Genomic DNA, 24,845 nt, shown 5'->3' on the forward strand with positions numbered 1-24,845 from the left:
AACGTGTTCCAAAAATATAAAATATTCTAGTAAAGTACATTTAAATAGCATTTAAATTTTCGCGCTCTCGCACGCCTAGCGCGCTTTTAGTGCCCTCTTGATGTGAGTACACGCGTAACTTTGAAAAAGAAATCTAGAGTCGCACATCTATTTCTAGTATATAGTAGATAATCTATGCTCTGGACTCTGGAGTCTGGACCAGTCTGGACTCTCTACATCTAAACTCAGACTTCAAGGAGACTTGGCAATTTTGGCATCAAAATAATAATAGCTTGTTAGAGCAAGCTAGGTGTATAGAAAAGCTCTAAAGAGTGATTAAGTATGACTTCTTTTGTTGTTTTGTCCCTTTCGGGTATGTACGCGTCTGACAAGTTTCCTTGAGTCTGAGACGTCTAAGCTTGATTACTGGTCTGTGTTTTATGGTCACAGACTAATAACATTGGTTTTAAAAATGTATTTGCCGCTATCATATTACTTTAATTTTAAATTTTTTCTAAGGTATTTATAAAGAATAAACTTTGGTGCGGTGCTAACGTTGTATAGTTGAAACTATGATCGATGCGAACGATTTAAGCAACGTTGAAATTAGTTCTATCAAACCTATCAACAATGATTCAGTGCACAGAATTTGCTCAGGTCAAGTAAGTATTTACACATATATATCGCTAAATTTGGTTTAAAAAATGGTCAAGTGCGATTCGGACTCGCACACGAACGGGTTTTTTATGCTATACTTACTTGTGGTATAAGACATGCTATATACCTGAAAAATTTCATGATTCTATATTAACAGGAAGTACCCAGGTTTTGATTCCCTTGATGGGTCTTGAGAGACCCGACAGACAGACAACGAAGTGATCCTATAAATATAGGTAAGGGTTCTTTTTTGTCTCAGCTCTGGAGATATGGAATCCTTAAATAAATGTATTGAAGCAATTGTGCCCTTTTAATAAATTTAAATTCATGTTACATCCTAGGTAGTTCTCAGTTTAGCAGTAGCAGTTAAGGAACTTGTGGAAAACTCTCTTGATGCTGGTGCCACAAATATCGATATAAGATTCAAAAATCATGGCCTTGACCTAATAGAAGTATCTGATAATGGATCAGGAGTAACAGAAGAAAATTTTGCTAGTTTAAGTAAGATTGGCATTTTATTTAAGTTTTCCAATCCAATCCATCAACCTGCATACATCCACTGCTAAACATGGGTTTTACTGAGAGGGTGCAACCAACGCACCATACTGGCCCTCCATATTCCTCATTAACTTGCTTCCCGCTTAAAGAGTTTTGTTATACCCAAACCAATAGTAAAATCTTTCTTAGGTTTTAAATATAATAAAACCAGCTTATAATATTAAATGTTACTTATGATAAATGTATTCTTTCTCTGTCAGCATTAAAGTATCACACATCAAAGTTATGTGACTATGAAGATTTGCTTGGAGTATCTAGCTTTGGCTTTCGAGGGGAAGCTTTAAGCTCCCTGTGCTCTATGGCTAATCTTACAATTACCACTAGACATCATAGCTGTCAATATGGTAAGCACAGATTTTTAATTTAAACTAAGTGTCCTATGCAAATCTATATTTTTTTCTTTGAAAATGTAAATGCATAAAACTGAACTACTTCAAGCTATGAGCTGAATCTCCTGAAGCTGGCTTTTTGCCAGGTTTGTGTGCTGGAGAGGTTACTTGATGCATCCCTCAGCAATGAGGAGTATCTATATATATAAAAGGAAAAGCTGACTGACTGACTGATTGATCTATCAACGCACAGCTCAAACTACTGGACTGATCGAGCTGGGCATGCAGATAGCTATTATAACGTAGGTATTCGCTAAGAAAGGATCTTTAAAAATTCAATCCCTGCGGAGGTAAAAAAGAGGTTTGAAATTCGTCAAGTCCATGCGGGTGAAGTCGCGGGAATGAGCTAGTAATTTATAAATAGTGTGAAGATACAGTACGCGGCCGAAAGTAATGTATATCGGCCTTTAGAAGGAGATAGCAGATTTGTAGAGCGTTGTCCCTGTTGTTGAGACCGACAAAACATAGGTACGAGTGACAGAGACAACGCTCTACAAAGCTGAAATGTCATGCTAAAGGCAAATGTACATTACTTTCGGCCACATACTGTACATTGAGAGAGATTTGTGTGAAACTCATATTAGAACAGTTATTTTTGTAGCTCACCTTTGGTAAGCTAAACTAATTTGAGTTAGACTAAAGTTTAAAGACACACATATCTCACTATAATTCCTTGCATATTATCTCTAACAAATAATAGGTAAGGTATAGCAACCTAAAACAAAGGTATTTAACTATTTAGGTTGATAAACCTCATTATTTTCTGTAATAAATAAGAAGATTACACACAATTACTACACTCAATTTCTACTACTTTCAACAAAAAGAATAATCGAAAATTTAATCCATTATTGTTTTATAATAAACTAGTTGATACCCGCGACTTCGTCCGCGTGGATTTAGGGTTTTGAAAATCCCGTGGGAACTTTTTAATTTTCCGGGATAAAAAGTAGCCTATAGCCTAGTCCTTCCCCAGGATGCAAGCTATCTCTGTACCAAATTTCGTCAAAATCGGTTGAACGGTTGAGCCGTGAAAAGCTAGCAGACAGACACACTTTCGCATTTACAATATGAGTATGGATGAAAAGCAGTTATTTTCAAGATTCTTTTCTATTTCAGCAACAAAAATTGAATATGACCACAAAGGCAATATCACAAGTAAGAAACCATGTTCAAGACAAGTTGGAACAACGGTAACACTAACTAATCTGTTTTGCTCCCTTCCAGTAAGACAAAAGGAATTTCATAAAAATGCTAAAAGGGAGTTCAATAAAATGACCAATTTATTATATGCATATTGCATAATATCTACTGGTGTAAAGTAGGTACTTGGTTTAGTGAGTTTACATTTCTGAATTAGTAGACCTTTACTAATCAAATGATTAATCATAAAATGAATTAACACATGAATGATTTTAACTTTCAGAATAACTTGTAGCAATCAAACAAATTCAAATTCTAAATCTGTAGTAGTTGCTACTCAAGGCTCATCTTCATATAAAGATAACATTGCTTGTATTTTTGGTATTAAACAGTTACAAAGTATCCTCGAAATTAAAACAGAAACTGCATCAAATATTAAAGACAATATACTTAGAGGTCTATCTGGAGAAGTAAAGGTGAATGATGATTCAGTAAAAATAGAAGATGTCGAAATTGATTTATCTGAAGACTCTAATGATGCCGATAATAATATAAATAACTCACAAGAATCTATAACGAGTTCACAAAAATGTCAAGGCTACAAAAATGTACCTGAGCCTGTCAAGCTTACAGGATTTATATCTTCATGTGCTCATGGCAGTGGTAGATCTAGCACTGACAGGCAATTCTTTTATGTCAATTCTAGACCATGTGAACCAACTAAAGTCATAAAGTTGATTAACGAAATCTATAGGCAGTATAATCCTAATCAATACCCATTTGTGTTTCTAAATGTCACTGTAGACAGAATTTCTGTGGATGTAAATGTTACTCCTGATAAACGAAAGTTATTTCTAACTAAAGAAAAAGCTGTATTGGATGCACTCAAACTTTCCTTACTAAAAATGTTTGAAAATATACCAAGAACATTAAGAGTTGAACCATCTATTAGTACTTCACAAACTACTAGTCAAAAAGTAGAACCTGAGCTGAGTCAACCCAGGATTTTTCAGTCATTTATGAAACAATTCAGTAACAAATCAGATACATTTGCAAAATGTGACACTGAAAAAAGTGATAAATCAGAATTAAAAAGAAAATCTACAGCAAATTTAGATAGTTTTATAGCTATTAAAAAAAGTTACACATCTAAAATTGATGATGCTCTTTCAGAATCTGAGGTTATTACCGATAATAATATTTCGGAATCTAAGTTCAGCTGTATGAAATCTAATGAAAATTGTGGTATTGAAATAATTAAGGAAATAGATATTGTTAAGTTGCCCGAAAAAGAAGACCTTGCACAAAGAAATATACTGTATTTAGAGAATACAGATGAAATGCCAAACACTCAAATAAGAAATATATCTGATGTAGTGTTTGAAAAATCGCATACTATACGTTGTAAGCCCAAAGACATACAGCTAAAAACACCTAAACCAAAAATTAAGCAGGTTGTAACTGATAAAGAAGAGTTGGGGCAAAATAATAGGAAGACTGTTAATTTAAAAACATCTTTAGAACATGTGAAAGCTTTGGTGGATATCTATAGTAAAAAAAGGAATAAATCACAACCAGATAGGATAAAGTTTAGGTCTGCAATAAATCCTGTATTTAATAAGAAATGTGAAGAAGAATTGAGCAGAGAAATTCATAAAGATTCTTTTAAAAGAATGTCAGTTGTTGGTCAATTTAATTTAGGTTTTATAATTACGCGTTTAGACGACGATCTTTTTATAATTGATCAACATGCTACTGATGAAATTTATAACTTTGAAACTTTGCAAAAAACTACTGAATTAACTAATCAAAAACTTGTTATGTAAGTTAAATCTGTTAAAGACATACTGTTCTGTTGATTCTTATTGATAAAACAAAAATAATTAAGTGCATTTTTTAGTCCACAGCAACTAGAGCTTACAGGAGTTAATGAGCAAATTTTAATGGATAACCTTGAAATTTTCAAAAAGAATGGGTTTACTTTTAAAATAGATGAACACGCGCCACCCACTAAAAGAGTGAAACTTCTAACAATACCTATGTCCAAAAATTGGATGTTTGGAAAGGAAGACATAGAAGAACTGCTTTTTATGTTAAGGGTAAGCTTATATATTTTTTTTAACCTTTAAAAATTATTTTTAATGATAGTCGTTTTACGTCATCATTCCTCATACACATGGCTAAGGTTTGGAATACTATTCCACGGTAAGTATGTGTTTGCTACCAATTACAATCCGGGTATCTTTAAAACAGATGTGAATAGGCATCTTCTAGGTAAAAGCGTCCCATCTTAGGCCACATCATAACTTTCCATCAGGTGTGATTGTGGTCAAGTGTTTGCCTATAATTAATCAAAAAAAATTGTACGTGCCAAACAAGTTAGTCCAATCTGAAGTTGCAACATGACGGTTTGTGCAGCTCATAGACTAAGGATTAAACTACACAAACCTGGCTCAGAATTCAGATCAGTACAATGCGCAAGCAAGTTAGCAATAATTAAAACTTTTCCTTACAAACTTTCGTCTCCTATTTTACCACCCTTAATATAAAATAACTTATACAGATTTTTATTATTTAAAGTTTGTAAGCTTGATGACGATTTTCATACCTGTTACTTCAAAAACAAAACTTTCATCTCCCACTTTACCCCTTTAGGGGCTACCCCCTATTTTCGTTAAAAAAATCTTAGCTGACACCTACCCTCTAGAGAGAACCTACCTTCCAAATTTCATATTTGTAAGCTTTATAATTCCTGAGATTTTGTGATTAATCAGTCAGTGAGTGGTATTTCGCTTTTAATATAGATAATAGTTTTCTTAGTATAACTGTAACTTGTAAGTCCGTCCGTAAATCCAAATATTATATTCTAGGCGCTTCAATATTGCCAGGTTAAAAATATATTCATATTATTGAAGCTGGTTAAAAACAGCTAAAATCATGTTTAGTCCGCGACAGGTCGAGATGTCGATCGGGGTAGAAGCCGCGGGGACGCCGCGCAACCCGCACGTCACCCGCCGTTCGCGCCCCGATTGCCATCTCATCATCATACCAATTTTAATTGCAGGAAAATCAGTCTGAGTATTGCAGGCCAAGCAGAGTGAGAGCAATGTTTGCATCAAGAGCATGCAGGAAATCTGTGATGATCGGAACAGCCCTCAGTAGGGCAGACATGCGGGTCCTGGTTGATCATATGGCAGAAATTGACAAGCCATGGGTGAATATAATAGAATTTCTTTATTAGGCAACTTTTTACTCTTTATTAACAAAACTTTCTTTTCTAAGCTAGGATCGCCCGTATTTTACCGGTTTTAATAAAAAAATTAAAACATATTCAGAATGTAGGTAACTTATAATTCAGTCTCAGTCAATTCAGGCAGAAACGTGCCACTTGAATTAGACGTTTACCTACTTATTTTCCCTGTGTGAAGATATCAAATGACGAAAGCCTATTCATAGTAATTTACTTGAAAAGATGGCTTCAGCTTTTTCTTTCTTGTTCTCTGTTCTGTGACTGCTTTGAGCTACGCGATCGGGCAAAACGTCAGCGACTCGCCACGCATCTTTAGTGTATGCGCCGCAAAACGCAACCTACTGGCAGCGTTTTCCTTTTTAACCGGCTTCAAAAAAAGAAGGAGGTTCTCAATTAAACTGTATAATGTCGAAAAAATACGACTGTAATACGGAACCCTCGGTGCGCGAGTCTGACTCGTACTTGGCCGGTTTTATCTATTCAAAGGTATAATAAATCGTCCTTAATAATTATTTATGACGTTATATTTCAGAACTGCCCTCATGGAAGACCTACAATACGACATCTTGTCAATCTGGCCATGGTTCAAACTAGTGAATCTACAAGTATTTAACGGATCTTGATTTTGTTAACTATGTATTTGGAAAATAATATAAAGAAATCATGTTAAGTTTACAGAAATTAAAACTTTGAAATATTTGTTGGGTTTAATTTTGTAAATATAATGTAGGTGTACCTACTCGTATAATTATATTATTACAACGAGTGTAAAAGTAAGAATGCTTGTGCACTAATCCAAACTGAATCCTATATCTGAGAGATTACTATACTTTAGTTTAGTATTACGGTTATTTCGGAGCCTATTATGTCGAATTATGATTAACTAGTGCACAAGAACTCTGAGGTTCTAAAGAAATGAAAGAAAAATTGTTTTATAACAATTTATTCATACACTAATAGTTTTAAATATATTAAACCCATTGTGTGCAGTTGTGACAATAACACCAGGAAGTTGTTTATGCCAGTGAAGTTCTTTGATATCTGTTTGCCCTTGGTGGATGAACAAGAGTTGTGGAGGAAGATTCTGAAACAAAATTGTATTTGAATTCGCCTAAAGAATATTATTACTATATAGTATAAATTATTATTATTAAAGTTGTATGGTCTAGTTGTGACAGCATAATCCATTACCTCAAACCACTTTAAACCTAGGTGGTAAATTTAAACTTTACCAGTTCGGATTTAGCATGCTTCCGCCCATGCGGTTAAGCTTTGGCACCATTATTATCAATCTCACAGTTATGTTATTTGTATGACAGTGTAGGTTGCACCAATCAGATTATTGAAAAAACCGGCCAAGTGCGAGTCAGGCTCGCGCAATGAGGGTTCCGTACTACAGTCGTATTTTTCGACATTTTGCTCGATAATTCAAAATCTATGATGCATAAAAATAAATAAAAATCTGTTTTAGAATGTACAGGTGAAGACCTTTCATTTATGATACCCCACTTGATATAGTCACTCACTTCGAAAGTTGAAAATACTAATTTTTTTTTTGTGTGATGTAAGCCTAAATTCACGGTTTTCATATTTTTCCCCAAATGTCAGCTATAAGATCTACCTACCTGCCAAATTTCATGATTCTAGGTCAACGGGAAGTACCCTGTAGGTTTCTTGACAGACAGACAACAAAGTGATCCTATAAGGGTTCCGTTTTTCCTTTTGAGGTACGCGGAACCCTAAAAATGATGTGACACTTCATTATTGAATATTCTGATTAGTGAAACCTTCACTCTGTGTTGGACATAGTTCAGATGCACTGTGAGACTTCATAGTAATGATTGTGAATATAGGGGTTAGCTATAAACTTAGTTGATGTATTTTATTAGAGTAGCAGGATGATGATATATTTACCTTTAGCTCTTCATCAACAACTTCCTCATCATCTCTCTCAACCGCCAAGTCCCAGATTGCAACCTGGTTGTCCTCACCGGCCGAGGCCAGCACACTGGGCTCAGTCCAATGCCACTCCACCGACGTGATGGGGGCTGTGTGGTGCTTGAATGTGCCTACTGGGGTACTGGTCGGGAATTGTCGTAAGTCCCATATGTGGAGAAAGCCATCGTCGCCACCTGGAAACGGTATTGCTTACTATATATAGAAACCGCTGGTTTGCCCTTCAATCACGTCGGAACGGATTGACGTGATTTTTAGGGTTCCGTACCTCAAAAGGAAAAACGGAACCCTTATAGGATCACTTTGTTGTCTGTCTGTCTGTCAAGAAACCTACAGGGTACTTCCCGTTGACCTAGGTCCTAGAATCATGAAATTTGGTAGGTAGGTGGGTCTTGTAGCTGGTATTAGGGGAAAACTCTGAAAACCGTGAATTTGTGGTTACATCACACAAAAAAAAATTGTGGTCATAAAATAATAGGTATTTTCATATTTGAAAGTAAGATAACTATATCAAGGGCTCGACCTGTGAATTCTAAAACAGATTTTTATGCATCATAGTTTTTGAATTATCGTGCAAAATGTCAAAAAAATAAGACTGTAGTACGGAACCCTCATTGCGCGAGCCTGACTCGCACTGGGCCGGTTTTTTTCAAGGGTATAGTCAAAGACCTGAAGAGTGACTACTTTTTATCCCGTGAAATCAAAGAGTTCCCACGGGATATTTAAAAAACCTAAATCCACGCGTACGAAGTCGCGGGCATCAGCTAGTATTTTATAATATGGGTAGTGATTCCATGGAAACAAAAGCTAATCATCAACATTGGTTCAGCAGTTAAGCTGTGAAAATGTAATTAACAGAGATCCTTGCATTTATAATAGTATGGATTAATGTCGTAAAACCGATAGACGTGGGGGTCCCAAGGTGCTGGAATGGCGACTTCTCACCGGAAGTCGTAGCGTTGGAAGACCCCCCACTAGGTGGACAGACGACATCAGACGAGTCGCAGGGAGCCATTGTTCAGTCGTCGCAAGAGCGGCGTGTGGAAGTCCCTTTAAGAGACCTATGTCCAGCAGTGGACGTCTATTGGTTGATTATGATGATGAATGTCTAAAAATTTAGATTTGTTAAGTCCAAAATTTAAAAAAATAATGGATACTTACCACTTGCAATAAATGGCTCTTTGCTGTTCCAAGACAAAACATTAATGTCTTTCTCGTGAGCATTTTCAGCTACCAGCATGCAAGCCTTATGCGGTGCTGCTCTCGTGTCCCATATCCTAATTGTTCGGTCCACTGAACACGTTGCCAATACATTCCTGCAAAATTTACAAATGTCTATATAGCATTATAATTAATGACTCTTATGCTCAGGACTTTGTGCGTGTGGATCATACAAATTTCAAACCCCTATTTCACCCCCATAGGGGTTGAATTTTCAAAAATCCTTTCTTAGCAGATGCCTACGTCATAATAGCTATCTGCATTCCAAATTTCAGCCCGATCCATTCAGTAGTTTGAGCTGTGCGTTTGATAGATCAGTCAGTCTGTCCTAAGTTTTTCTTTGAAAAGATGAAATGATTTAGATGGCAAAATACCTTTCATTAGGCGACCATTGTATGTCTTCAACAGAACTTGTGTGTCCAACCAGAGGGCGCTGGTCAACTGTCCAAGTGCCACCTTCATTGGGCTTCCATATATGAATGTCTCTCCTACAATCACCTGTTGCTAGCACCTACAATTAATAAAATAACATGAAAGCATGTATAACAGAAAATAGCACTATAACAGAATATATAAATTAATAATTAATTTATTAATTGTGAGGAGGAATAGGTTAAAAAACTTTTTAGTTAAAGAAACTTTTTAGTCTAATGGCCACAAAGGGCAAATCATTGATACCTTTTTGTTTTGTACAATTTCCCTACATTATGGATAGTGTTGCTAATTCCCTTGTACACAATCTCTAAACTGAACTAAAATGACATGTCTAAATCTATTGCTATCCCTTTCATAATGTTGCTTGCGGAAACAGATATCACTAGATTTAGACTGGTTAGTTTAGAGCTTGTGTACAAGAGAATCGGCCCCAATGTAGTCTCAAAAACTATGGCAGGCCAGATATTATCAGGCATTTTCAGCTTGCTGTCGTGGGCTAACCCTTGCCTGCTGGACTATAGTAATGCTTTTTTACAACAGGATCATCACAGTTAGTAATGTAATATAGGTTTACTTTAATTTTTTTATTAGATAGAGTCAAACCACCTAAACTAAAAAGGTAGATTTTAAACTATTGGTTGAAAAACACTTAATAACAATCTTTAAATCAATCAGTTTAGTATTAGTGTACGATATAATTCGCATCCGTAGCTAGTTAACTTAAATTGTTGTTCTCCAAAGACAAAGCACTTTGCAATAAAGCATTTGCCACACCACAAAAACACAACCTATCATGAAATGGCTTCAAATGAATCTATCAACAGGAATAATACCTACACCTTGTTCGGTAGGGCACCAATCCATACCAAAGCCCTCTTGTTGGTGACCACTGAAGGAGAACAGAGGCTTCACAGGGTTGTTGACAGTGTCCAGATTGTACCGCTCAAGCAGAGCTGGTTCATCCACAGCTTGTAACTGCTGTGTTATGTTCCATATGTCCACATTGCCCAGTTCTGACCAGCTTGCAGCTAAAACTGAGTTTTTAAAATTTGTAGCCTGAAAACAAATCAAATATACCATATTAATTTTACCCCTATATCATCATCATCATCATGATCAACCCCTTGCCGGCTCACTACAGAGCATGAATCTCCTCTCAGAGTGAGAAGGGGGTTTTGGCCATAGTCTAACACACTGTCCAAGTGCAGATTGGCAGACCCAAGTGCGGATTGGCTATATTATACTACTATATTTACCAAAAAAATGAAATAGAACACTCACCCGTATCCTATTAACACACCCCTGATGTTTTATGAAGGAAAATGTCATCTGTGGTTTTTTCTCCTCATCCTCCTCTTCATCATCATCATCTTCTGCATCGTCATCTGAATCCTCGTCATCCTCAGGCTTTGATGTAGGATGTAAGTTTGACATTTTGACTACTAAAACACTGAAGATAAAGGTAAATTACTAAATTAAAGAGATGTAAGTTCTGCTTAACTTTATCTGTCCATATAAGTAAAAATAAAACTAATCTATGAATATTGTTGTTTTTTTTTTAATCACTGCTAAGTAATTCTGAAACATCTTTTTTGTAGTGTTGAATTCAATCTGGCTAATTTACCTTAAAATAAACGAAGGTAGGTATTTCTCACCCGGGAGAATGGGCACTTTTGTATGAGTTGCGTCCCCAGAGTGTATCAAGTTGTGATATATGTCATTTCAAAGGTCATGATAATAGCTTCATTTTATTGTATGACACCAACAATGAGTTGCGTGCAGGGAAAGAATTAGGAAGCATTTAATTTCATTAATCCAATGAAAGTCTGAATAAAATAAAAATATCTTTTATTTATTTAAACTTGTAAGCAAGTACTTTTGAATCGTCATATGCATCTACCACTGGCTTGGAATGCCTTTCCCACCGAGAAGAATCAGAAAGAAACTCGGCGGTTGCTCTTTTAAAGATTTGATATACATATTGGGGCCGATTCTCTAGTACACAATCTCTAAACTAAACTAAATTAATAGGTCTAAATCTAGTGCTTTCCTTTTCCGCAAGCAACATTATGAAAGGGATAGCAATAGGTTTAGACGTGATATTTTAGTTTAGTTTAGAGATTGTGTACAAAGGAATTAGCCACATTATGCCATAATTATCTATATTATAAGTAATTACAGTCCCGCTAAAACAGTGTTATACGTTTTTACATTTATTACGTTTTTTTTAAACCAAGAATATATTACTTTTAGTTTGGCCTATATTTGGGTGCTAGCATACCGTGCGGTGCGTACCTATTCGTACGGTGCCGGGGCGGGCTGATGGGGGACGGCGTCGGCGGCGTGTTGTTACTTGTTGTGACTTGTCCCTGTAGTCGGTTACTAACGCGGCGCGTATACGCACACACATTTTGCTCTTTCGGATCCATACTTTTTTTTTTGTATTTTTGACCTCTACACGTTTAAAGAACTTAAGTTTCTACTTACACTTTGCTTGTGGCTAGTTTTTATGGACCAACTAGCTGATTCCCGCGACTTCGTCCTTGTGGATTTAAGGTTTTAAAAATCCCGAGGGAACTCTTAGCTTTGAGATAAAAATTAAAAAGTAGCCTATGTCACTCTCCAGGTCTTTATCTATACCCATGCAAAAAATCACATCAATCCGTTGCACCGTTGCGACGCGATTGAAGGACAAACCAACAAACAATTTGCAGGAGGATTGGATACGTTGTTAAGATGGCAGAACTTGTGAATCATTGTTATCATCCACATTGTGTTAGATTTGGCCGTTTCCTGGCTTGACAGCGAGAACGCCACCGGCTCAGTAGACAAGATTTAGAGGCAAGACCTGGATTTGCAGAATATGTATGGATCAGTTACGTATACAACAAGTAAGTTCATATTTTATTTTACAATGCACTTTGCACTTTTATTTGTGAAATTACTACGTATATTATACGTAGGTATTTCATACGTATATTATACGTAGGTATTTCACAAATAAAAGTGCAAAGTGATATGTGCTTTGAAATTGTAAAATAAAATATGAACTTACTTGTTGTATACGTAACTGATCCATTCTGCAAATCCAGGTCTTGACTCTAAATCTTGTCTACTGAGCCGGTGGCATTCTCGCTGTCAAGCCAGGGAACGGCCACATCTAACACAATGATTTACAAGTTTTGCCATCTTTGTATCCAATCCTCCTGCAATTGGTCCATAAAAACTAGCCACAATCAAAGTATAAGTAGAAACTCAAGTCTTTTAAACGTGCAGAGGTCAAAAATACTAAAAAAAAAGTCTGGATCCGAAATAGCAAAATGTGTGTGCGTATGCGCGCCGCGTTAGTAACCGACTACAGGGACAAGTCACAACAAGTTCTTCTCTGGGCTGGGCTCTGGGCTGGTTTCCGCACTTAAACGTTTCCGTCTGTTGTGCGTGGTCACAACGAGTAACAACACGCCGCCGACGCCGTCCCCCACCAGCCCGCCCCGGCACCGTACCAATAGGTACGCACCGCACGGTATGCTAGCACCCAAATATAAACCAAACTAAAAGTAATAATTTCTTTGTTAAAAAAACGTAATAAATGTAAAAACGTATAAAACTGTTTTAGCAGGACTGCAATTACTTTTTTTATATAATTATGGCATAATATTGTACATATATCAAATCTTTAAAAGAGCAACCGCCGAGTTTCTTGCTGATTCTTCTCGGTGGGAAAGGCATTCCGAGCCAGTGGTAAATGCATATGACGATTCAAAAGTACTTGCAAGAGTTTAATTGAATAAAATAATTTTTTATTTTATTCAGACTTTCACTGGATTAATGAAATTAAATGCTACCTAATTCTTTCACTGCACGCAACTCATTGTTCGTGTCATACAATAAAATGAAGCTATTATCATGACCTTTGAAATGACATATATCACAACTTGATACACCACTGGGGACGAAACCGCCCATTCTCCTTTTAAAAATCTCAGGAATTTCTTTTCTAGATATATAAATCAAAAAGGTGACTGACTGATCTATCAGCACACAGTTAAAACTACTGAACGGATTGGGCTGAAATTTTGCATGCAGATAGGTATCATGACGTTGACATCTGCTAAGAAAGGATTTTTGAAAACTCAACCCCTAAAGGGGTAAAATAGGAGTTTGAAATTTATATAGTCCACGCGGATGAAGTCACGGGATAAGCTAGTCTTACATAAAAAGATAAGTTTTCTATATCCAGGATGCAAGCTCTATTTTGTCAAGATAGTTCAGTGGTTTAGGCCCAGACAGACACACTTTCGCTTTTACAACATTATATATTTTATAATATTATGTTTAGTATGGATCACAGACCATGGAAGCGAAATCACCTTCCGATTCCATCCTTTAAAAAATTATACATACTTATTTAGGTGTGCGCTTGAAGCCTGTGTGCCAGCAACTAAGTACGCAGTCAACGGGAACTGCTGTCTATCGTTGCCAAGAGTATCAGTTATTATATCAAAACTTAAGCATGGGGCGCCGGTTTGTGCTTGATGAAGCATGACATACGCTGACTGGTCACAAATCAAGTGCTCGTCCTCTTGTAACGGCTGGCCAGGGAGATAGGTCTTTGGTCCGGATTCCTCGCCGTTACTACGTTCTTCGTCATCCATACTTTCATCCTCACTTTCAGAGGAACTGCTTTCCATTTGTTCTTCATTATCGTTAGACATATTATCAGTTATAATGGAAGGCCTGGCTTAGGGGATGTAATAATATAATTAAAATCTGAAGATAATGACGATTTTTGACCTGTTCGATAGTTTACAAAACACGTGTTTCCAGCATCAGAAACACAAATACGGCCACACACACACACCGAGCAGAAAAAAGAAGGCTGTGTGTCCCTGTATACTATCTCTATGGTCCCTGTCACAGATTAATAGGGATACTACGGTCCCTGTCATGTCCGTATTGTCAAATGTCAATATCAAATGACGTCTACATGGGCGTTTAAAAACAAAGAGAAAAAAAATCGCATCGTTTAAAAAACCAGCCACGTGCGAGTCAGACTCGCGCTCCGAGGGTTCCGTACTCGGTCATTTTTTTCGACATTTTGGCACTATAAATCAAAAATTATTATGCATAAAATAAATAAAAACGGGGTTTAGAATGTCTGTACAGGTAGTAATGTAGTAGATAATCTATGGTACAGGTATTAGGCTCAAAAATGTTAGAACCCAGAGACGTAAAACCAGTTAAAAAAAATGTAAAGCCTTTCTACTTGCTTGGTGCTCTGTGGTGCTCAGACTTTGGTAGAAAAATAAACAATTTTTTAGGTTATTTAATTTATAGTAGGTAATCAAAATCATAACACCGCTTTTCCATTTTTATGTTAAAATTAATTATCTTCTCATTCGTAATTTCTGAAGTTCTTGCAATTTAATTTTCCTGTTGAATAAGTTTATTGAATTCTCATTTAGAAGTTTTGAATCATTGAATTTAAAAAAGATGTTTCTTTTTAAATTCTTTGTGTGCCTAAATGAAGATTAATATATTAAGATTTTTACACACAATATGTATGATTAAATACGGAGAAAAACACAAACAAGATGGCTTTTCGTTGTATACATCTCTTTAGGAATATCAAATGCAGTAGCGCCATTAAATTACGCCACAATCTTATGTCCACACTAATCTCTAAGGATAATAAAATCAGTGAAATTAAATACAAAACTGAGAATAATATCACATACTTGGAAGATCCGGATTGTTTTGGAACTCTCGTGGGCAGAGCACCTGTTCCAGATACATTAGAAGATGAAGGTGATGTGAAAGAGGATCAATATTTACATAATAAACCACTCCAGTCTCAAAAGTTTACAACCAAGCAATATGCTGATCTAATAAAGCAATATTTAAAACATAAGAGAATAAAAGAGGCAATTGATATTCTAGAAACAAGGATGTTGAAAGAGGATAGAGTGAAACCAGAAAACTATATTTACAACATATTAATTGGGGCTTGTGCTGAAGTAGGATATACAAAAAAAGCTTTTAAGCTGTTTAATGACATGAAGAGAAGAGCTTTGAAACCTACAGGCGACACATACACTTGTCTGTTTGAAGCTTGTATCAATAGTCCATGGCCTGCAGATGGATTAAAAATGGCAACACATCTAAGAAATCATATGATCGAGAAGGGTATAGAGCCCAACCTTACAAATTATAATGTCATGATCAAAGCATTTGGTAGATGTTCAGATATACCAACAGCTTTTAAAATTGTTGATGAGATGATAAGTAAGAAAATCAAGATTAGAGTGCACACTTTTAACCACTTGATTCAAGCATGTATATCAGACAAAGACTATGGTTTAAAACATGCTCTTATTGTATGGAGGAAAATGTTGAAAATGAGAGAAAAACCAAATGTTTACTCATTTAATCTCATGCTAAAGTGTGTAAAAGATTGTAATTTAGGTTCAAACGAGGATTTATTGGAAGTAGTAAGCTTGATACAGGAGCATATGGCTTCATTAAATATGAAAGCAAATGTGCTTCAGATTGAAGATTCTAAAACCTCTTTGCAAAAAAATGAAAATGTAAACCATAAGGAAACATTAACTGTACTAGAATCTGATAGGATAATAGAAGAAACTTCAGATCTTAAAAGTAAACCCATGGAAGATATTAACTCAAATACAGGAGCAAGAGAAGAAGATGGAACAGGTTTAGCTTTAATAAATAAAAATAACACTAGTTTAGAACTAATAGAAAGCTACAAAAGGCCAGAACAACATGTACAAAAGAGAATTGCACCTAATTTGCTGTCTAAAGTTGTGCAAATTAATCAAATATTACGTGTTCAAGAAGTTCACACTCCACAAGACAAGTTTGCAATAATTGGTGGACAAGAAGATTTCCTCAAGGAAATGGAGGTATATTCTGAGAAACCAGATATAAAAACATTCACACAAATGCTGCCTTTAATAGAAAATAATTCAGAAGCTGAAAATAAACTACTTGGAACAATGCAAGCTTTAAATATAAAAACTGATATAGATTTTTACAATGCATTGATTAAAAAGAGATGTTTTAGGCAAGATTATGATAGTGCTTTTGTAAGTTATCAAAGTTTAAATAAAATGAAGTTCCTGGGTAAATCACATATGTTCAAGCACATACAATTTGTATAACTAATTTAAAAAAAAATTACTTTGTAGGAAGTTAGAGAAATTATTGAGAAGCAAAATAAGCGACAAAAGAAACATCCACTCAACAAGAAGCATATTATAAAAGTCAATGTAATGACCTATGGTGTTCTAGCTTTAGGTTGTAAGACAAAGGAGAAAGCCGAGAAACTACTAAATGAAATGAACGAAAAGCAATTCAAGTAAGATCAAATTATACAGAGGCTTTTTGACAATCCTCTTATTATAATACTGTGTAACATTTTAAACTTTGGAAAGATCTCAACTTATACCTAATCGTGTAATTGTTGCAGGGTTAACATAGAAATCTTGGGTACATTAATGAAGAATGCCACATTACAAATGCAGTTTGGTTACATACTGTACGTAATGGATATAGTGAAAAAGGAAAATATAAGAGTAAATGAAGCATTTATAAAGCATTTAGAGATTTTTAATGATAGATGCCTAAAAATTATACAAAAGGTAACTTTCAATTTCTATGCATTGAATATATAGTATGCAACAGGTTGAGATGGCAATCGGGGTATGAGGCGGGCAGACACCCCGGTCACCCGCACTGCGTTAGTGTGTAGGGTGTGCAGGGTGTTGCCTCTCCGATTGCCATCTAGACCTGTCGCGTACATGTAAAGCAAATGGCCATATAGAAAAATCGAGATTTTGGAAAGGGTTACTTTCGTTTTCAATTTGCAAAATGTAGTCGATAGTAGCCTTGAATTTATTTAGCGAGACTAATGCAGCCTACTCGTGCTGCCAACATTATTGGCGCCCACAGCTCTTGCAGTCATGTACAATCAATTTTAATAATTATGTATTTTCAGAATGAAAAGGAAAATAGAGACTGTCCAGTACTTGCAGCTGCTCATAAGAGATTTAGCAATATTTATAACAACTGGCTAAAGGATATCAACATTGAAGAAGCATTGAAACCTGAACATCCATGGCAACAATTCATGGAACCACATCCAACCCCAGTTCAGAGAGAATGTTTCCGAATCGTAGAGCCAAAGAAATTTTACAAAAGAAATCGAAAATTTGTTCATTACAGTCCGAAATTGTAAATATAATTTAGATTTAGAATAAATAAATAAATAAATTTTATTTTTTTATTCAATTAAACTTATACAAGTATTATTGAATCGTCAGATGCATCTACTGGTTCGGAATGCCTTTCCTACCGAGAAGAACCAACAAGAAACTCGGCGGTTGCTCTTTTCAAAGATTTGATATACAATATGCCATGTATAAGAAAAGTATTTGCAGTCCTACCTGCGCGTTCCTGGAACGAGCTGCAGGTCAAATCCACGCTCTTTTATCATTTAGCATACTTTTTTAAATAGATTTTTTAAACTTGTGTAAAGGCAAGTCCAAAATAGTTTGCGGGATTTTGTTATTAAAAGGAATAAGAAATAAAAACACCTTTACTTAATTTATTTTTATTTTTGATATAAATGTTAATGCCTTATAATACTTTGAGACATTTATATTTTGATGTGGTGCAGCTTTCGGTTCAGCTCTTCAAACTTGAGCAGCTTGCGGATGAAGAAGTCTCCATAACGATGAGCCACCTTGGTATCGGCAATGTGAATCATGTCATTGTCGATGTAGAAGTCCAACTGCAATGATACAAATATTAATTGTGTTACCTATCATATTTTGCATGTTTAAAAGGTTTGATGCTGATATGTTTTTGCCATTTACCATTATTTACTAATATAAAACTGCGAATTTGTGGTAGTGGAGCGGTGCAGGAGGTTGAAGTTGTAACAAGTTGACGAATCACAGCTCTCGCGTAACGTCATCACACCCCTCCCGCAACGCGCTACTGCCGCAGGAACTTTCTTATTTATGCGTTATGCCATTGTTATTATGATAATCACTAATTGATTATCTCTGATTTATTTCCGTGCAAAACCATGTACGCTAAATGGCGTGATAGTTAGTGTGTACATACTTAAAGGGCAGTTACAAGACAGTACAAAAACTATACCTCAGATCCGCTCTGGAACTTGCCGTCGAGCCCGCTGGGCCCCTTGGACCAGACGACGTTCTTCATCTTGTGCTTGAAGCACAGCAGGTGGATGGCGAGCGCCGCGTGCTCGCGCGCCGCGTCACGCTCGCCGCCGCGCGCCGCCGACATGAACGCCGCGAGCTTGGCTAGGGGCAGTGTCGTGTACAGCTTCAGGTATGACCGGATTGTTGGCAGCATCTTCTGTTGACGGACCTGACGTGCAAAGCAAACAATTTTGATTAAAAATAAACGTTATACACTAGCTGTAATATTACTACAGACAGCTGTTCTAGAGTACAGCTGTTGTATACTGTAACACACCTCGTCCATGAACACCTGCGTCTGGTGTTTGACAGCGTCGCGGCCGTAGTTGGAGCCGGGCTCGATGGGCGGCGGGCAGGGCGACAGGAACTTGGGGCACGCGAACGTGAAGCAACTTTCGAACTCGCCGAGATCGCCATATTGCATTTTAAACATCTTCTCGTGGTAGTTCTTTTCACGCAGCACCTGAGGAAGTTACAAGTGATTTGTTGCATTTAAAAACAAACAAACAATCTGACTGCTAGTGTAAGGTCCGAGTGAGGTGCATTTAGCAGCACTTGCATTGTTTAGCCAGACCAACAATAGTGTCTGGATGTTACTGCTACTCAGGAGCAGGTCTTCATCCTGGGCTTGTGTGTGGGCGGACATGTGATTGAACAACACCTCATCAGATGCTCGATTAGCGCAGGAACTCTACTTCTGTTTTAGAGTTCCGTACCTCAAAAGGAACCCTTATAGGATCACTTTGTTGTTAGTCTGTCTGTCAAAAAAACTATTGGGTAATTTCCGTTGACCTAAAAACTATAGAGTAATTTCCGTTGACCTAGAATCATGAAATTTGGATAAGTAGGTAGGTCTTGTAGCACAAGTAAAGGAAAGAATATGAACACAGTGAATTTATGGTTAGATCACAAAAAAAGAATTAAAACGTATTCACGAAAAAATTAATTCACTAAATCACATATAAATGGATGTATGGTACGGAACCCTTCGTGAGCGAGTCCGACTCGCGCTTGATCTTTTTTATTATTTATTATGGTGACACCCTTGACCACAATCACACCTGATGGAAAATGATGATGAGGTCTAAGATGGGACACGTTTAAAAAATAATTATTACATCAGACTAACCTGCTGAATAGACTCGTCCACACATTGAGGATGCAGCACCAAACAGATAGCCAGAAGATGGTACATCTGCTCCGTTTGCTTATTAATCTGATCATTCTGGTAGGAACGGGATGAGAACAGCTGCTTAGTGCGCTGCATGTACAGCAGGGCGGACGACAGCGTGCGGATGGCGTCCGCGTACCGACGCATCATCATGTAAGCGAAACCCACATAGTAGGATGTGGATATCTGGCACGCTGGTACATGCGAGTATTGAGACTTCTTGTGCAGTTCAATGTTTTCCAGTACCTGTAATTTATCAAATACACTTTATGCCTTGTTACCTGATTTATATTTCAAGGATTAATCTAAAATAAAATAATAACTGGGAGAAAACAAAACTTCGAGGATCATGTAACTGGAAGAACAAACATGCATCTAAGCTGATTTAGAATTTAGATGTAAAAACTCATTCACTTGAGAATTGATAAGAATTTTCAGAAAATGAAACAAGGCCTATGGACAATTTAGACTCCACGCTATTATTTTTCGATGAACACATTTCGAAACAAATCTGTGTCCTTACTAAAGGAAAATTCCCAAATATCATAGAAATATACGATTTTATTTATGCCCTTTCATTCCATTAATAGATGCCTTTTTGGCATCCTTATTCAAAGTTCCGATGAATATTTGAATGGTACCTTGATGGCCTGGTAGTAGTCCCCAAGCAGCGAGTGCAGGCGCAGCAAGCCCACTAGTGAGAAGTAGCCCAGCATCTTGTACAGCGAATGGCGCCCAAACTCGCCCGCCACCGAGTCGGGGTCTCCGCCCGCCGCATACACCTGCATACATTTCATATATTATGTTCAAAGAAAGACAAAGAGGTAATATCTTTAGTGGTACAAAGCACGACGAAGAGCCACGCTGAGCACTAATGGTTTATCAGTCACTTTTGCTTCTCGCGCGGAGAGAACAGCAAAGACAAATGTGCAAACACGTCATCTCCACTGTCAATTTGTCATACAGTTCTTTTTACCTGACTTCTCCCTATCTCTATACAAGAACTATCCTAGCAAGGCATTAGTAAATATCAAAAAAGCATAGTCTTGATATTATGGTTATAGTTGTTAAGTAATTAATAAGTTTGGTATTTATGAAGAAAAACCGGCCAAGTGCGAGTCAGGCTCGCGCAACGAGGGTTCCGTACAAAAGCCCTATTTTTCGACATTTTGCGCGATAATTCAAAAACTATGATGCTTAAAAATAAATAAAAATCTGTTTTAGAATCCACAGATAAAGCCCTTTCATATGATACACAACTTGGTATAGTTACCTTACTTCAAATATTGAAAAAACTAATTATTAGTTCATGACCACAATTTAATTTTTTTTGTGTTAAATTCACCCTAACCCTAAATTCACGGTTTTCAGATTTTTCCCCAAATGTCAGCTATAAGATCTACCTACCTGCCAAATTTCATGATTCTAGATCAACGGGAAGTACCCTGTAGGTTTCTTGACAGACAGACAACAAAGTGATCCTAAAAGGGTCCCGTTTTACCTTTTGAGGTACGGAACCCTAAAAACAGAATTAAAAGCTATTTTATAACTTTTTGGGAACATCAGTGTTATTGTTTACCTCAAGTTGTTTTTTGATATTAGACTTATCCACAAGAGAGTGAAGCACATTGAGAATACAGAGCACATTCCAGGCTTTGTTCTCAGTGTTCAGAGCCTCAATCTCAGCTTGGCTTAACTTGGAGGTGCGAGACCTGGAAACAAAATATAATTACGACAATCTTACCCACCCTAGTTCGCTCAAGTGAAATTTTGAGAATTGGTGAGAGGAATACAAAAATCCTGAAACACATTTATTTTTAAACAACAACCCAATGTTCATGGAAACAACTTGAAAGACATTTTCATCCCCTATTTAACTCCTTTGAGAAAACAATTTCAAAATTCCTTTCTTAGTGAGTGAATACGTCATAACAGGAACCTGCTCTCAAAATCAGGACAAACATTTTTACATGTATTGATAAGCAAGTCACCTGATCGAGTATAATCAAATCATTTCACTGGCTCAAAGAATCATGGGGTATATAAATAATATTTTGTATTATACTTGCCTATACTGAGCAAATGATTGGAACTGATAAACAAATTCATCAATGAGTTCCCATAGCCACTGGTCCGGCAGTTCCAGAGGAACAGGGGTCTCTGCAGACAGGATGTAGTTGAAGAGGTCGCAGTAGTTGTAAAATGAGAGGAACCTTTGCTCAGGCTTTGGACCACCGGGTACTCGAGCATAGATATCACGGAAGTACAACTCTTTGTAGAGAATCATGAAGACCTTAAAAACATAATTTAGTGTCACTAACAGTAGTTTCTCAGCCAATCCACACTTGGCTAGCATGGTAGACTAAGGCTAAAGTCCTTCTCATTCTGAGGGAAGACCTGTGCTCTAATAGTGAGCCGGCGAGGGGTTGAAATGAAATTAAATGAAATTATTTATTTGTTCTACAAAGGTCTTTTTAAAAGTTGTGCCAGGGACCTGAAGTAAGTTTGCAAAACCTGTATCTTAGGGTCCCATCATGGGTTGATCATGATGATGATGAAGAGTAGATTACTAGATACTTACTAGCTGACCTATCCCGGTTTTGCTTTGGTGTAGTTTCTGAAAATCCTAGAAAACTTGTTTCTTCATTTTTAACCAAAAGTTCAACTGATTTTGACGAAATTTGGTACAGAGATAGCTTGCATGCCGTGGAAGGAGACATCCTGGGAAATCAAAGAGTCAATCAAAGAGTTCCCACGGGATTTAAGAAAAACTTAATCCACGCGGGCGAAGCCACAGGCATCATCTAGTATAGAATACTAGCTTATGCTCGCGACTTCGTCCGCATGGACTACACAAATTTCAAACCCCTATTACCTCCTTAGGGGTTGAATTTTCAAAAATCCTTATTTAACAGATGTCTACGTCATAGCTATCTGCATGACAAATTTCAGCCCTATCCGTCCAGTAGTGTAAGCTGTGCGATGATAACCAGTCAGTCAGTTTTTCCTTTTTAATATAGAGATAAATGACACATAAAATAAAGAGTAGAATGTGGCCAATTCCGTTGTACACAATCCCTAAACTAAACTAAAATGACACCTCTAAATCCATTGCTATCCCTTTTACAATGCTGCTTGCGGCAAAGGATAGCACTAGATTTAAACCTGTCAATTTAGTTTAGTTTAGAGAGATTGTGATCAAGAGAATTGGCCGCACTATCTTACTCTTTAAAATAACAACAGTTAATTTTTTCTGTTCCATTATAATATTAAAACTCATCCATCTAACTTACATGATCATTGTCCACGACTGGGGCCACTTCTTTCTCATCAGGCCAGGGTGTATTTTCGAAATATTGCTCTGTGAGCTTAGGGAATGTATTTTCATAGAGGTTCAGGATCTCAAACGTCACTCCTTCAGTGATCATGTTGCGGAAATACACCAGAAACTTTTTAACCTGTTAATGTATGTATTATTACAATTAATTTAATGTGCACTGACTCACTTTGATTTTTAGTGAATAATTTGATCATGTAGCTTACCATTTCAGGCATTTGGTAGTATGATGATCTGTCATATTCCAAATCATACTGTGGATCTCCTGTGTGGGGCTCGTAGTCTCCGTAAGACTCATATCCACCCTGGAATGTTTAGTATGTAATATTTTATAATGTAATATGTAATTGTACATACATTAGGCACAGCGCATACCGTTAGGGTGGAGTGGAGCCGAGGAGGGACCTAGTTCTTGATAACAACTTAAAATTACTTTTATTTTCTTTAGTGTGGGTCATCAGTGTCATGGCCTCCAGTATCCACTCTCCTCAGTGTTTTATTTTCAGTATGTACAATATCAACCGTACGTTAAGCATACGTACAGGATAATGTAGAACAAATTGGCTCTACTCCATACCCATGTATGCACTGGCCTTCGGGCATGTTCATGCCGACTTTTATTTGATGAAGTTAATGTCAAAAGACTGACTCCATTGATTTGTATCAAATACGAGTCAATGGAATCAGTCTTTTTAATTAATAATATTATTGCCAATGTGTACCGAAATAGAAGTACTTAATTAAATGAACAAAATGATTAAGGTTATGAAGTAAATATGTAAACAAAAACCCATAGATTTTGCAAATTTATCTTTTAGGAAAAATGAACAAACCTCATTGTAATCGTCACTCGAATACATTTTATTATTTACTGAGGAATTCGTACATAAATTACACTTTGTTGGCAAAGAATCCTCTCATTCAATATATTTTTTTGAGGTTATTTTCAGACACACACAAATTACTCCAAAGAGTATTATAATTTATAATACTCTTTGAAATTCACTTTTGAGCGGTGCTTTTGAGTGACTCTGTGACTCTTCAGTCTGGGTGCCTGTCTTTTTATTTTTATTAATGGTGGTTTACACGTCGCAATTTGGTGCAAATTTTTTTTAATCGATAAAATATTAAAATAGTTAACTACTTAGATATTTTAATGTTAAGTTTAAGTATTTTTAAGTTATAGTTATCTTAATAGGTTTAATATTGAGATCAATTTTACAACGATATTTTGTTAAATCTATCATGTTTCAATGTTTTCAAACCGATACCTACCGATCACAGATACCATCGACATAGGAGGACCTATCACTGTCAAAATCTTAAAATACAAAATCATCGACATGGACATAGGAATTAATTAGAGGAATTAGTTGGCGACACTTGGATGAAGCGACAAGCTTGGATGACAAGGCTCTTTTGGCACTTCAATAACACTGACAGGGCGGCGCTGTTGGAGAACAAAGGCTAGAATATTCCATGGACGTTGGGACGTAGG

At 36.5% G+C, this 24,845-nt stretch overlaps 4 protein-coding genes across 6 annotated transcripts; 2 read left to right on the plus strand and 2 right to left on the minus strand.

The window, feature by feature from the left end:
• Positions 1-444: 444 nt before the first annotated feature.
• Pms2 (mismatch repair endonuclease PMS2) lies at positions 445-6,675 on the plus strand. Of its 3 annotated transcripts, XM_034975402.2 has the most exons (9): positions 445-641; positions 978-1,137; positions 1,395-1,538; positions 2,703-2,741; positions 2,811-2,904; positions 3,010-4,548; positions 4,627-4,825; positions 5,791-5,940; positions 6,509-6,675. In XM_034975402.2, exons 1-9 carry the CDS (start codon positions 552-554, stop codon positions 6,587-6,589), a joined length of 2,496 nt encoding a protein of 831 aa, XP_034831293.1. In that variant the 5' UTR covers positions 445-551; the 3' UTR covers positions 6,590-6,675. The 3 variants fall into 3 exon arrangements, with proteins under 3 accessions (XP_034831293.1, XP_034831292.1, XP_069359193.1); XM_034975401.2 differs by having other exon boundaries at positions 2,703-2,904; XM_069503092.1 differs by lacking the exon at positions 978-1,137 and having other exon boundaries at positions 507-641; positions 2,703-2,904.
• Positions 6,676-6,903: 228 nt separating this feature from the next.
• l(2)09851 (WD repeat-containing protein 1 l(2)09851) lies at positions 6,904-14,471 on the minus strand. The gene is made up of 7 exons (XM_034975420.2): positions 13,993-14,471; positions 10,870-11,038; positions 10,426-10,644; positions 9,528-9,664; positions 9,094-9,248; positions 7,891-8,108; positions 6,904-7,060 (listed from the first exon to the last, which is right to left on the minus strand). Exons 1-7 carry the CDS (start codon positions 14,301-14,303, stop codon positions 6,923-6,925), a joined length of 1,347 nt encoding a protein of 448 aa, XP_034831311.1. The 5' UTR covers positions 14,304-14,471; the 3' UTR covers positions 6,904-6,922.
• Positions 14,472-14,863: 392 nt separating this feature from the next.
• LOC117988290 (pentatricopeptide repeat-containing protein 1, mitochondrial) lies at positions 14,864-18,159 on the plus strand. Its single transcript, XM_034975419.2, has 4 exons — positions 14,864-16,694; positions 16,797-16,966; positions 17,078-17,249; positions 17,606-18,159. Exons 1-4 carry the CDS (start codon positions 15,183-15,185, stop codon positions 17,843-17,845), a joined length of 2,094 nt encoding a protein of 697 aa, XP_034831310.1. The 5' UTR covers positions 14,864-15,182; the 3' UTR covers positions 17,846-18,159.
• A 45-nt stretch (positions 18,160-18,204) lies between these two features.
• Positions 18,205-24,347, minus strand: eIF3l (eukaryotic translation initiation factor 3 subunit l). The gene is made up of 10 exons (XM_034975361.2): positions 24,181-24,347; positions 23,554-23,652; positions 23,304-23,468; positions 22,080-22,303; positions 21,590-21,722; positions 20,652-20,792; positions 19,969-20,256; positions 19,117-19,302; positions 18,775-19,008; positions 18,205-18,400 (listed from the first exon to the last, which is right to left on the minus strand). Exons 1-10 carry the CDS (start codon positions 24,205-24,207, stop codon positions 18,266-18,268), a joined length of 1,632 nt encoding a protein of 543 aa, XP_034831252.1. The 5' UTR covers positions 24,208-24,347; the 3' UTR covers positions 18,205-18,265.
• Positions 24,348-24,845: the final 498 nt, after the last annotated feature.

The sequence above is a fragment of the Maniola hyperantus genome, chromosome 14, assembly GCF_902806685.2.
Source record: "Maniola hyperantus chromosome 14, iAphHyp1.2, whole genome shotgun sequence".
NCBI lineage: Eukaryota > Metazoa > Arthropoda > Insecta > Lepidoptera > Nymphalidae > Maniola > Maniola hyperantus.